Below are 13175 nucleotides of genomic sequence, written 5' to 3' on the forward strand. Positions count from 1 at the left end.
GCCAATGAACCCCAAACCAGAGCCACTCGATCTTGCCAGGGTTTAGTTTCAACCCGTTGCTCCCCATCAGACCCCTAACAGCCTCTAGGCACTTTGAGAGGGAGGACACAACATCACTTAACTCACTATGGGCCGAGACATACAGCTGAGTATCATCAGCATATTAGTGATACCTCAGTCCATGGTGGCTGATGATCTTACCCAGCAGCTCCATATAAATGTTGAACAGGAGCAGAGAGAGTACCTAGCCTTGCGGAACCCTGCAAAGTAGTGGGTGAGGGCTGGATCTTCCCCCTCCTATCAGCACTGACTGAGAGCAGTGGTAGAGGAAGGAAGTGAGCCAGGATGATACAAGGGTTCCCACTCCCATCCCCTGAAGCCACTCCAGGAAAATACTATGGGCGATGGTATTGAAAGCCACCAAGAGATCAAGTAGAGCAAGGATGGATGGACTACCCCATCCCACTCCTGCCAGAAATCATCCAAAAGTGCGACTAATGCCGTTTCTGTCCCAAATCCAGGCCTGAATCCTGACTGGTAGAGGTTGAGATAATCCATTTCATCCAGAAACCTCTGGAGCTGCCACGCGTCCACTTTCTCAACAACTTTCCCCAGAAAGGGAAGATTGGAAACAGGTTGGAAATTATCCAACAGGGTGGAGTCCAGCTATGGCTTCTTAAGAAGGGGGCAGACCACAGCCTCCTTAAACTGCTGGAGCACTACCCTCTCCTGTAGGGAAGTGTTAATCACCGCCAGAGTCCTCCTGGCTGTCACCTCCTGGGAAGCTTTCACAAGCCAGGAGGCACAGGCACAGGCCAGGAGGCACAGGTGCTTGCGTGCATACTCCTAGGATCCTGTCCACTTCCTTGGGAGCAACAGGGTCAAAATATTCCCAGATAACTGGGCAAGAACCTGCCTCAGGGGCTTCCACTGGACCAGTAACCATGCTGGCATCTAATTGAGAACGAAGTCAGTAATTTTGTCTTCCAGAAAATCTGCAAATTCCTCAGCGCGCCCTTCAGGTTGACCTCAATCTCCTCCTTGCCCAGGAGGAGGAGGCTCACCTTAAAGAGGGTCGCAGATGCAATTAGTGTGGATAAGTATTTACACTTCACCGCACAAATCAGCACAAGGTAGGCCTTAATAGCAGCTCTTACCCATGTTCGATCAAGTTCATCCTTTGCCTTCCGCCAGCGGTGCACTAGACGTCTCCTCATGCATTTCATCCCTCTCAGTTCCTCTGAATACCATGGGGCACAGAGAGGTCTATGGGTGAGGAGAGGTCACACGGCTGCAATCCTATCCAGAGCCTCAGTCACCTTCCTATTCCAAACAGTAACTAAGAGCTTGGCTGGACTGCGCAGTAGATCTGCAGTTATAACCCCCAGCTCCTTCTGGAACCCATCCAAGCCCATTAGTTGACAGAGGTGGACCAATGTAATAGGTCCTGCCTCCCTGTGGAGGGGTACAGCTCTTGAGAAACTCATTGCCACCAAACTGTGATCCGACCATGACAAGGAGATGAAGGACAAGTCTACCTGTCAGACCTACAGGTCTACCTGACAGATCTACCTGTCTTACTCTATATCAACAACATTCCAACCCTACCAGAAATTATCTCACTGCCTTAGCCCAATATTGTAGGAAGGAACAGACACTTATAAACCACCAACAATGAAAGCTGTAGTATTTTCTATCAGCACTTCCATATTGACTTCTGGATAACCAACCTATAGAGCAAATCTAATGCTTCATATATATGGGGCTGTATATGAAGATCACACAGAAGTTACAGCTGGTCTAAAATGAAACAGCACATAGTGTTGGGTTGTCTCTGTTCATACTGCACCCCTTTATGTGAGCTGCACTGGCTCCCAGTTTTCTTCTGGGTACAATTTAAGCTGCTGATTATATGTTTAAAGCCCTGCATGGCCTGGGACCAGGTTCAAGACCTCTGTCCATCTCCTCACAGGAGATACAGTAGAGTGGACATGTTCCAGATCCTTTTCCTTAAACATTTATATCTTGTGGTTCCTCAAAAATGTGCTTGTTCTGTTGCAGCTCCTGCCCTATAGAACACCCTCCTCCCTGAGATCTGATAAACTCCCACCCTTTTAACATTTTGGAGATCAGGTAAAAGATGGCTCTTCCCTTAAGTGTTGGGATAAGGCAAGATCAGGGTGAGACAAGAATGTGGGTGCATCAATCAAATTTGGCTGTGGCACCAGGCATTTCTGTTTTTGTCAGGCCCGGGCCCAAAGATGACACAGTGGGATTCAATGGAATACAATCCTTTATTTCATTGTGGACAGAATCTTGCCAAACTAAAGCTATAACCATCTAACCTCTTAGATATATCTTAAGGTGTGGCGACTATGAACCTCTTCCCCACTCCCCCATTTAGCTCAGGACCACAACTGCTTTAATCTGGGCCTCTCTCTGGGAAAGCTCTGACAGCAGCCCCCACCCCACACACACACTGCTTCTCCAGGGTCACATTCCATCACTATTTTTAGTTTTATGGCTATTGGTTTTATACTGTTTTATATTGTTTTATTGATTTAACCACCAGAGTTGTTTTAAGATGGGCAGCTACATAAAAGAAATAAACAAATAGACAAATCAGAATAGTCACTAGTTCACAGCATACACATCTCATTCAGATATAATTGGGAGAAAATGCCAGGTAGGAGAAAGAATTTAAAGCAACTACCTTCATTTGCAAACTAACAATAAACTAAAGACTGAACAGACCACAAATAAAATGACACTTGCATCTGAATTCACATATCATACCAAGCTATACAAGAATTGTGCAATTGTTTAGTGTAATTCAGTGCAGCCAGCTATTTGATTTCTACACTATGCTTTCTATACTTGTATGAGAACAAGATAGCTTAGCTTTTTCAACAGTCTTTTTCAACAAACCAACACTATATAAGTTAGGGACAAAATATTAGAAAGTAGGCTAGAAAGACCCGGGTTGGAATTTTTATAAAGTCATAAAGTCCACTGGGTAACTCAGGAAATATTTGGATTATTGTGATGATGAAATAATTCCATGTACTTTTTTACAAAAAGGGGAAAGGGTACAGCACAAATGTTCCATCTAGATAATAAAAAGAATTCAATACAACATGTATACAATTTAGGAAGAATTAACGAGATAGCAGCCTTTTGAAGAATGATTGAAGAATTTATGCTAAAGAATGCATTGAAACAGAGATGTCAGAAATGTGACACCATAGATCAAAGAGACAGCATTAGACACTTCAACAGGATATGTCATTGTATCAAGACCACTCATAGAGAAAGGTCGAAGACAACTGATAGAAACAGCTAATTCTAACTTAGTGAAAAGCAGTCATATTTACTTATTTAGGTGATTATAGTATTTGTCTGCCACAACTATCCCTATATGCAAATAATCTTTATCTGCCATAATAATCCCCATAGTTGAGTATATGTTATTATGGACGGCACCAATGTCACACAGTTTCTTTCACAGCTAAGGTAGCCTTGTTATGTATGGGCATGGATACCTGGCAGGGGAACCGCTTACAAGTAGAGACTCATCCTCCAGTATGAGAATTTAAGTTCCCATGGCAGCTTATAAATATTGGCCTAGCTCACTCATGATGCTAAAGATTGATGTGGTTTGTTGATAGATTAACCACAATATTTTAATATGTGCACATAATCCAGGATTAGTTTTTAATCACAGTTTATCAAGCAAGGAAAAAGTCAGGCAGAGTCAGGATTAGGATTCATCCATCACATTAAGCTATAATTAATTGTGTTTGGATTTTGGTTTACCATATTTGAGCAGTTTTTTCAGAACAGCAAATTATTCACTTATTGTTTGCCCAGTTTGTGCTTTGTTTCTTTTATTTTGTCAGTAGCTCCGAAGGTTGGCAACTTCAAAAACCAATCAAGAATAACCTTGATGGTTTCTTGATTACGATATTGTTTTCCGCCTGATTGTTTGTCAGGCACTGATCCTGGTTTATCTGAATGTGGGCTGCTGGAGGGGATGGGTTGTGGTCTTTTTGTTTCCTTCCTTGTTTTTTTTTTTTTATTTTCTTTTTTGAATTTGATCTGGATTTGGATTTAATTTGGATTTGACTTGGTGAAAGATGCTAATTCAAAAGAAGAAAACCATGCCGCCCCCACCAAAATTGGCAAGGCAAGCTACAGTACTGCATATAAACAGACAGCAAGTTCCACATTCACCTCCACTGATGATGTTGCCAGTTGGGTAATGAAATGTCAGAAAACAAGCAACTAAGCTCAGAGAGAACCAAGGGCTCCACTTTCTATCATGTTGTGGAGAATGTCAAGATTCCATATCCCCAAATTTCAAAGAAACTCTTGCTGATATAATAATAATGATGATGATGATGATGATGATGATGTACTCGGTACACTGGGAGCTGTGCCTAAAGACCTAGGCAAGCACTTAAAAGCAATTGGCGCTGACAAGATCACCATTGGTCAGCTGCAGAAGGCCACCTTACTGGGATCTGCTCGCATAATTTGCCGATACATCTCGCAGTCCTAAACGCTTGGGAAGTGTTCGACTAGTGATCTGTGATACGAAATCCAGCATAGTTATCTCATTTGCTGTGTATACTGTCATAATCATAATCATAATAATATGCCTATATCTGAGAAGCACTTTTTTGCCCTTCTACATGTTGCTCTTTCACATATGGCTACTTAAGTTATATATAATTTCACAAATTCATTTTTAAAATGTAAGTGCAGGACTAATAAATGTGCTCTAACTTATATACTGTGTGGCACGCATATACAAACTGAAATGTCATTGTTTCTCCCTCCTTCTTTTTCATTCATTCTTCATCATCGTTTATCAGTGATTCATTATTTTTATCAACAATGTAAGATATGAGGCAAAACATATTATGAATGAAAATGAATGGCACAATTGATTGAAGTATGTAAGGAATTCTGATACACACACACATTCCCTTCTCCCCTCTGTGGGTGACATGTGTCTTCTTCATTCTTGGGTTAGTTGCCAGAGGCAGGGAGTTTGAGGCTTCTGCACAGTATCAGCTGTTCCTTGCACTGCTCTCTTTTGGACAGAAGGCTCTGATGCTGTTCCTGAGTCTGCTGGAGCCACTCTTCCAGTTTAGGAGTCATAGCCTCAAATGGTCCCACATCCACTGGGACCATTTTTATATTCCACATTGTCTCTAGTTCCTCCTTCAGGTCCTGGTACTTCTCCAGCTTCTTATATTCTTTCCACCAGTACCTAATATTGCTGTCATTTGGCACTACTACATCTATCACCACTGCTGTCTTTCTGTCCTTGTATACTATCACAATGTCTAGTTCACAGGCCAATACCTGCCTGCCTTTATTTATTTGTTTGTTTGTTTGTTTACTTACTTACTTACCTACCTGTATTTATTGGCATGATATCATGCATATATATGAGTTTGGTGTAATGATTAAGGCATCAGGTTAGAACTGTGACTTGTAGTCCCACCTTAGGTACAAAGCCAGCTAGATGAACTTGGGGCAATCACTTTCTCTCAGACTTAGGCAATACAGAATAACAGAGTTGGAAGGGACCTTGGAGATCTTCTAGTTCAACCCCCTGCTCAAGCGGGAGACCCTATATCATTTCAGACAAATGGCTGTCCAATCTCTTCTTAAAAATCTCCAGTGATGGCAAGCCACTTTTGAAAAGCCTTGTCAAGAAAATTTCAGTCAATAGAGATTGTCAGTCATCCAGGTCATGGTTGTCCCAAAGGTGCTTTTTCAGGAGGTAACTGGTCTGTCTTGTTTTTTTCTTTGAAGACGTTTTGCTTCTCATCCAAGAAGTTGCTTCAGCTTTGACAGAATAGTGGAGAATAGAAGAATTTCTATTCCTTGCAGACAGCTGGTAATCTGCATCCTTTTAGAGCAGTGGTCAACAACCTTTCGGACATCAGGGACCACTAAATTCATAATTTTAAATCCCATGGACCACTAATATGATCTGCCGAATGACTGGCTGGGGATGGCTAGGTGGTAATGTGACTGGGTGGGCGTGGCCAACTCGATGTCACATCCAGGGGTACCTCCCTGGCCTCTACTCACCCCTGCCCTGCCAGCCACTCCTCGCTTCCCCGCCCGGGCTCCTTAGGGCCCCAACAGGAAGCAGTTGTTGGAGCTAAGCAGCCACCATGAGAAAGAGTTGGCAAAACAGCTCAGCTCAAATTGGATGTGACCGAGAAGGAGGCTCAGCAGAAGCACCTCACTGAGGACTATGAGCATAGGCTTTTCAAGCTGAGGGAAGACCTGTGGGATTGCAAGGCCAGGTACCTTGCAATCTGGAGCCTCAGTGGTCTGAGATGGACAGCCAGTTCCAGGCCATGATGCAGTCCCACTGGAACAAGGCCCTCCAGTTCTTTGCCACCAGCGGCACTTCCCTCCAGCCTTCGCCCAAAGCCCCACACCAAGAGGCTGAAGCAGATCCCAAGTCAAAATCTCTGCCCCTCTCCCACCTACACAAAAAGATACCAAAGGGGGAGATTCTCTGCAGCAACACAAATATTCATTGCACATATCCGGCCCAGGGACCATAGTTTGAATACCCCTGATTTAGTGCAACACAAAAAATGCAAATAATCTTTCTGCGGACCACCAAAATTTTCTCACAGACTACCAGTGGTCCATGGACCACCAGTTGGTGACCGCTGTTTTAGAGGGTCTTTGAAGCACTTGGAGGTTTATCTGTGTCCTCAGGGTCACTTGAGTAGTGCTCCTGGTTCCTGTAGTCTGCAATTTTTCTCTGGAAATCCATTCCTACTCCCACACCCTTCAAAGGGTGTTCATCCCAAATTGTATAGCTAAAGGTTATAGAGATTCTCAGTCATCCAGGTCATGGTTGTCCCAAAGGTGCTTTTTCAGAAGGCAACTGGACTTTGTTTTTTCTTTTGAAAATGTTTCACAGATTACCAGCTGTCAGATTACCAGCTGTCTGCAAGGAATATAAATCCTTCCATTCCCCATTATCCTGTCAGAGCTGAAGAAGCTTCTTGGATGAGAAATGAAACATTTTCAAAAGAAAAAACAAGAAAGTAGTGGTTAAGGCACCAGGCTAGAAATTAGAAAATCATGAGTTCTAGTCCAATCTTAGGCACAGCTGGACAATTTTGGACAATTCATTTTCTCTGAGCTCAAGGAAGAAGGCATTGGCAAATCACTTCCAAAAATCTTGCCAAGGATACTGCAGACACTAGGCAGTTGGCAGGAGTTAAGACTCACTTAAGGGCATGCATACATGCATACAAGAAAATACTTTGAAAACGTTTTCCTTTCTCCGTCCTTGTTGGTAGGATTCCACCTCCCCTTCTCTGAACCCCTTAATATTGAAGCAGTAATAGTATGGGACTGTCCAGGAATTAGCACTTTCATAGGTAGCAGTACAGCTTTGTTGAAAAGACAGCAGAGCCTCTTGTATAGTAGCCTGCAGATAATGTGCTACTTTATACTAGAATAGTGTACAGAGTCCTCAGGTTATGACAGCAATTGGGGCCAAGAATTCCATTGTTAAGTGAGGTAGTCATAAAGTATAACATATGTCCACATTGCTAAGTTCCAGTTGCTATTGTAAAATTAGGACTACATTGGTCATTAAGTAAGGACCTTATATGATCACAACTTCTGACTTCCTGCCAGTTTCCCCATTGATTTTTTTGTGGGAAGTTGGTAGGGAATGTTGAAAACGGGGTCACTACAACAGCCAAAACATTGAGGATTCGTCATAAGTCAGCTCCATTCGGAGCCATTGTAACTTTGAATAGTCACTGAATAAAAAAATGATTGTTACCTAAGGACTACTTGTAAGTGGGATATACCATAATCTAACACAAGTATTCCCATGATCAAAGCTTTATGAATGCATGATACAGGAGAATAAATCATCAGAACAAATGTTTTCTAGTTCAGGTAACAGAGTTTGGTATAAGATCTCCAAGACACAAATCAAGGTCAGGTTTATGTTATACTAGACCACTCACGTTCCTCAGTGGGTAAACAAGAACTCCAGAGAATACAGTAACACTAGTAGGAGCAAGACAAGTAATCTAGTTCTGATTACATTTGCTCAGTTTTCTACTGCATGCCCTCACAATTGAGAAGTGTTAACTTAGGTTCAACCATTCACTTTCCAGGGCTATGTATGGGACTCAGTGACTCTTCTGCATGATATGAAACATAAACATAAACCATAATCAGATGGATTTTCCTTTGGTCAGGGGTAGGTGAGATATTGTATACAGCCTTTCCCTTCACAAAATCCAGCAGCATAGGGGAATTACAAAAGAAACCTAATGAAGAGCCTTTCCACTAGTTATGCAACCGTAGTTGAACAGATATATGTAATTCCTGAAAATGCTGATTGGCTGTCACAGTGGTGCCAAATAACCTGGAATTACAGATACTTCTATGAAAGTCCAGAATGACAAGTGAGACTGTAAAATCCAGCTAGTTGAAGTAACATCAGAAAATCATGATTCCGAGGAATTTTAAACTAGAAAAAACAATACAACAACAGAAGAACAGTAGAACAAGAGCAGTCTTGTTGACTAACTAAGCAATGGATGGAAATGTTCAAATCTCACCTCCGTCATGAACCTACAAAGAAAGACACACCTTCTCTGCCATCACCTGTAACTATATAGGAAATAATTATCATCTGCCCCATTGAAAAAACCCCAAGGCAATGCATGTGCTCAATGCAGAGATGCTAAGAATAATTGATATAAAATGGTAAAAACTTAATGTTGCACATTGGTTAAGAATTAATTGATCTATTCTATCATTTCAACTAAAGAATCAGTTTATCAGTCAGTTAAATGTCAATAGAACTATTCATAGAGTATTCCAAATTTTTTAAAAAATGTTTATTTATTTATTCTATTATCTGCTATTCAGTACCACATCAGTCTGTATGGTTTCTCTAGCTAAGGTTAGATAAAAATAAGTCTTGCTGATCTAAGGCCAAGAAAACCTGAAAAATTGCAGCTTGCTCAAAAATACTCAACTTAATGACATTGATGGAGGGCAGACTAATTATCTCTTTCCATGTTGAGCTGGAAGAGATTACTAGGCTATTAGATGAGGACTAGTAATAGCAATAGTAGATGCTTGAACCCACTAAATTCTTTTCTTCCTCCCCTCTCTACTAGTCAAGGCAAATGGGGGACAGCTAGGAAGAATGGCGCATAAGCCACAGTTTGGAGGAAAGATTCATTATTGACACTCTAGAAATATATTATTAATATTTGGTTTCATTAACTGCACAAGCCTAACATATGTTCTTAATAGGCCCAGTGAATTCAGCTAGGCATATTTCTAGCAGAAAGTGAGTACAAGAATGCAATCTAAATATTACAGCCTTCTAAAAGCATGCATTAGATCACAAGCTGAATGAAGGTCAGTTTGGTAATATATGCAGTTTGGCTACAATCCCAGTGAGATGTGCATACAGGTCCTTCAATTGTAGGAATCCAAGCCAAATCCTAGCTTTTCCATTTAACATTTAGCCCAGTAGTTCCTTAGGTCACTGGAGGAAGTTCCATAGCTGGGGATAATGTAGAAGTCAGTAATGTGAAAAGCAAACTTTGGGCCAGGACAGGTGATTAAGTAGTCACATTTGTACAACATACCAAACCATGGTTAATTAAAACAGTTTATTCTAGCCCATTCCCTAGGTTCTTTTAATTTACTGAACCCTCAAAGGGTGGCGGTCACACAACATGCTAAGTTAAAATATGGTTAGCCAGTTGGTGATTAAACTTATTAGGCAAACTCAATGAATCAGGTGGGAACTCCAAACGCCACTTATTTCCTGATGTTCTTCAGTAAGACATGTTTCAACCTCCCGGGAATATTTCTGTGAAAAAAAGCACATTATTGGGACCGGTGAGGGAGCAGGCAAGAACACAGCTCATTCCAATGGGGCTGGCATAGGAGAACTTCAGGGAAAGGAAAGGGAGAATGCCGAGCCCGCTCGCCGGTCCCGACTCGGCCATCCGAGTTGCCTGCAGCCTACAAGTGAAGGCTCCCGCAACGTCCGTTCCCTGTCTGCAGACCGGAGTCACAGAATGGCACCTGCCAGGCAGAGTGGTGGAGGAAGAAAGGACCACCCCAAAGACTGTGGAGGTAGGGACAGCTCTCCCCACCCCTTCACATTTGGGAAAGGGCGAAGGATTCCGCAAATCGACGCCCCCCCCCCACACTTGAACCCAACCCACAAACCCGAGCAGCAGGATTCCTTTCATCTGAAGGACAGAAAGGGGGATGCCAGAGAGCGCGGCACTTCACGAGGGAAGCCCCTAGGCAGGACACCCGATCACCGAACCCACAGGCAGGTATGGCCGCAGCTGAGCACCTCCACGCCGCCCGGGGGGCTGGTTGGTTTCTCCCCAACGCCGCGTCGCGGCTCCTTTCGTAGCTGCCGGAGTCCCTTCTTCGCCCCCCTCCCCGCTCCGCGACCCCGCAGGTTCACTTCCCCCTTCTTCTCACTCACCGGCTGCGGCGTCTGAGCGGCCAGCCCGCTGGCCTGCCCGGGCGCACGAGAGCAGCAGGAGCCCCAGGAGCGAGGCCAGGAGGCATAGCTGCCCCGCGCGCAGCCCCTTCTTGCGCCGCCAAGCTTGGACCCTCTTCGGCGGCAGCATCTCAACGGACGGCGCGGTGCAGAGCGCCACGAAGGATGCCGGCGGCAGCTCCCGGAGCGAAGCAAGAAGCGCCCGGGCAGCCCGCTCGGGCGTCAGGAGCGAGCCGAGCCGAGCCTCCTTTGTCGCTCACGCCGAGCCGCTTTCGAGTGCTGTTGCCCGGAGGGCGCGCGGCTGCTCGGCGAGGGCGAGGCGCTGCGCCATAGGCAGGGCTCCCCGGCTGGCGGCTGCTAAGCTTAGCTCTCTAGCCGGCCTGGCAGCGGCGGAGATCCGTCGATCGGGGGCCCCCTCTCGCCGATCGACTCCGCCCCCTCCTCGAGGCCGGGGGCGGGGTCATTTTCGGGGCCGTCCCGCCTGCTGTCGCCGCCTCTTCCAACGAATCCTGTTTTTGGGGGAACCGGTGGACCGGCTGGGGAGCCCACGCCCCGTTGCCGCCGCCAGAGCCCGCTTCAATCCCCCTAATGGTCCAGCCTGGAAAGCTTCGCGTGGAAAACGACTCCGGTCTCTACGCAAAGCCCAGTGGGGACCAAAGGTGGTTTGGCCAAATTCTCCAGGGCTCCAGCCCGTAAATTGGGCGCGGTTTCATTTGTCTCCGGGTTTCGCTTCAATGTCTGCTGAAGGCAGCAAAAAGTAACCCCGAGCATGTACAGAGTATTTGACCCCGATCATTAAAGGATGGCACTTGTTAGGTGGCTTGATTTTTTTTACCAACATCTGTTGAGAGAGGTAGTTGAATATGTGAATTCAACTGACACGGAAGAAAGAATCCAACAGAGGGGGGGGGGGAAAGCTGAATTAAGAATGGTGGTAAGGATGTTGTTATCCTGTCTGCAGTGTTAGGTCATAGCTCATTTCTACATAAGAGTCATCAGACAATCATCTCAAGTCATCTTGCCTGAACCAACTCTAAGGTAGGATGCCGGGTCCCTAAACAATTGTGATAAATGTGGCTTCCAAAGAAGGAAGAATTCTGCTCCTACCTTTCCCCTATTTTAGAAAAGCATTGTGGTTTACTTTTGCATATCAACCTCAATAATTCTACCCCTCTTCCCAGGTCTTGTTTTTAAGCAATTTAGTCACCTAATTGTAATAAAGATTCTTGGGGCTATTTTACAACCCTACCTTGGCCTAATAAAGTTCTTGCTTTAATATGCATTTGTGATTAAAAACTGAGGATGTTGTTTTCATTTTATTGCTTCATTCAGCTTGCATAAGCAACACAAGCAGTGAGGTGAGATCACTAGCAGCATGTGAGATCCAAGAGGAATGCCTGGGAATCCTTTGCTGTGTCACAGAGAATACCAGAAGCACCACATCTAGAATGTACACAGATCTTACTCCCTGACATTATTTTCCTGCCGCTCTGAGGAAAAGTGAGGCTGGAGGGTGTGAGATAGGGGCTTCCCATCTCTCTGTTTGTCTGCTCAAATGGCTTGATCTGATCCATCTGCAACAAAAGATGACCTTGGGAATATAAGAGACGTGTATGGTTGAATGGCACAGATAGTGACACAAAGATGACTACTAGCTATAAAACTGAAATTTGTTTCATTTGAAATAATTGTCAACAACAAAATTATTTTTCCCCTGACAAAGTTGGTGGCAACTGACCAGAAAGGAGTAGGGGGAGAGATTTCTATTACCAAAACAAATTGAGGTAAAGCAGTAAATTGCTGTAATTATTTACAAAAATACAAAAGCTTTTAAGTTTATTCCTTCAAGTTTTTCTAAAATATTTAAAAGCACATTTCTTCTCAGAGGCTCTTCATAATGAAAATACATCATTATAAACCAGGCTTTGCCCACATATGGTTAAAACATGTCTTCAGAATTTTCAGGATTACACTTACATTTATAAACGACATGGAATCCCTATTGAGAGCCAACTATCTGACATTCAAATAATCATTCAAAGATAATTGGTAGAATAATCGTTTCCCTGGATGGAACAGAGACCAGATCCATGCAGATGGAATAATTGCCGGAACACACAAGTTCTCAGCCTGAGAAAATGAAAGTTTTTTTTTTAAAGTACCAAAGTGACAGAAAAATTACAAAAATGCATTTAGTGTGACTGGAAATGCTGCCAGTGACCTTCCATCAGGGACTTTTTCTATTGCATAAATAGCTCCAGAAAAGAACCAATGGACTCTCAAAGAGAGACACCTTTGCCTGTACTTTTGCATCACAAAGACATGTCAATAAAAAGGTTTTTAGTTCCCCTGTTTCAGTATTCAAGCCTGCAGTAATCCTGCTGTGTCAGTGCCAGGCATCCCTAATCACAGGCTTTTAAGTAATGGTATTTCAAATTGGAAACATTGCAATTTTAGTTCTCAGCAGCCATTCCAATCTTGCCAGAAGTGCTCCAGGGTTGTACCGACAACTGTCTGGGCAAGTAAGGTCAAAATGCCCTATTTTCAAATCAGAAATGTTTTGTGCATTTCCTGATACAGGTAGTCCTCAATTTACAACCACAACTGA

At 43.7% G+C, this 13175-nt stretch overlaps 1 protein-coding gene across 2 annotated transcripts in view; it reads right to left on the reverse strand.

The window, feature by feature from the left end:
• SLC24A3 (solute carrier family 24 member 3) overlaps positions 1–11474 on the reverse strand; it is a 205385-nt gene extending 193911 nt beyond the window's left edge. Inside the window, exon 1 of one of the 2 annotated variants that reach the window (XM_058178333.1) lies at positions 10550–11474. In XM_058178333.1, the coding sequence (XP_058034316.1) occupies positions 10550–10697 (148 nt within the window). In that variant the 5' untranslated portion in view covers positions 10698–11474. The remainder of the gene's footprint in view (positions 1–10549) is intronic. The other variant, XM_058178334.1, reaches the window with a different exon arrangement.
• Between the last annotated feature and the right edge of the window lie 1701 nt (positions 11475–13175).

This window comes from Ahaetulla prasina, chromosome 3 (genome assembly GCF_028640845.1).
Source record: "Ahaetulla prasina isolate Xishuangbanna chromosome 3, ASM2864084v1, whole genome shotgun sequence".
Taxonomy (NCBI): Eukaryota; Metazoa; Chordata; class Lepidosauria; order Squamata; family Colubridae; genus Ahaetulla; species Ahaetulla prasina.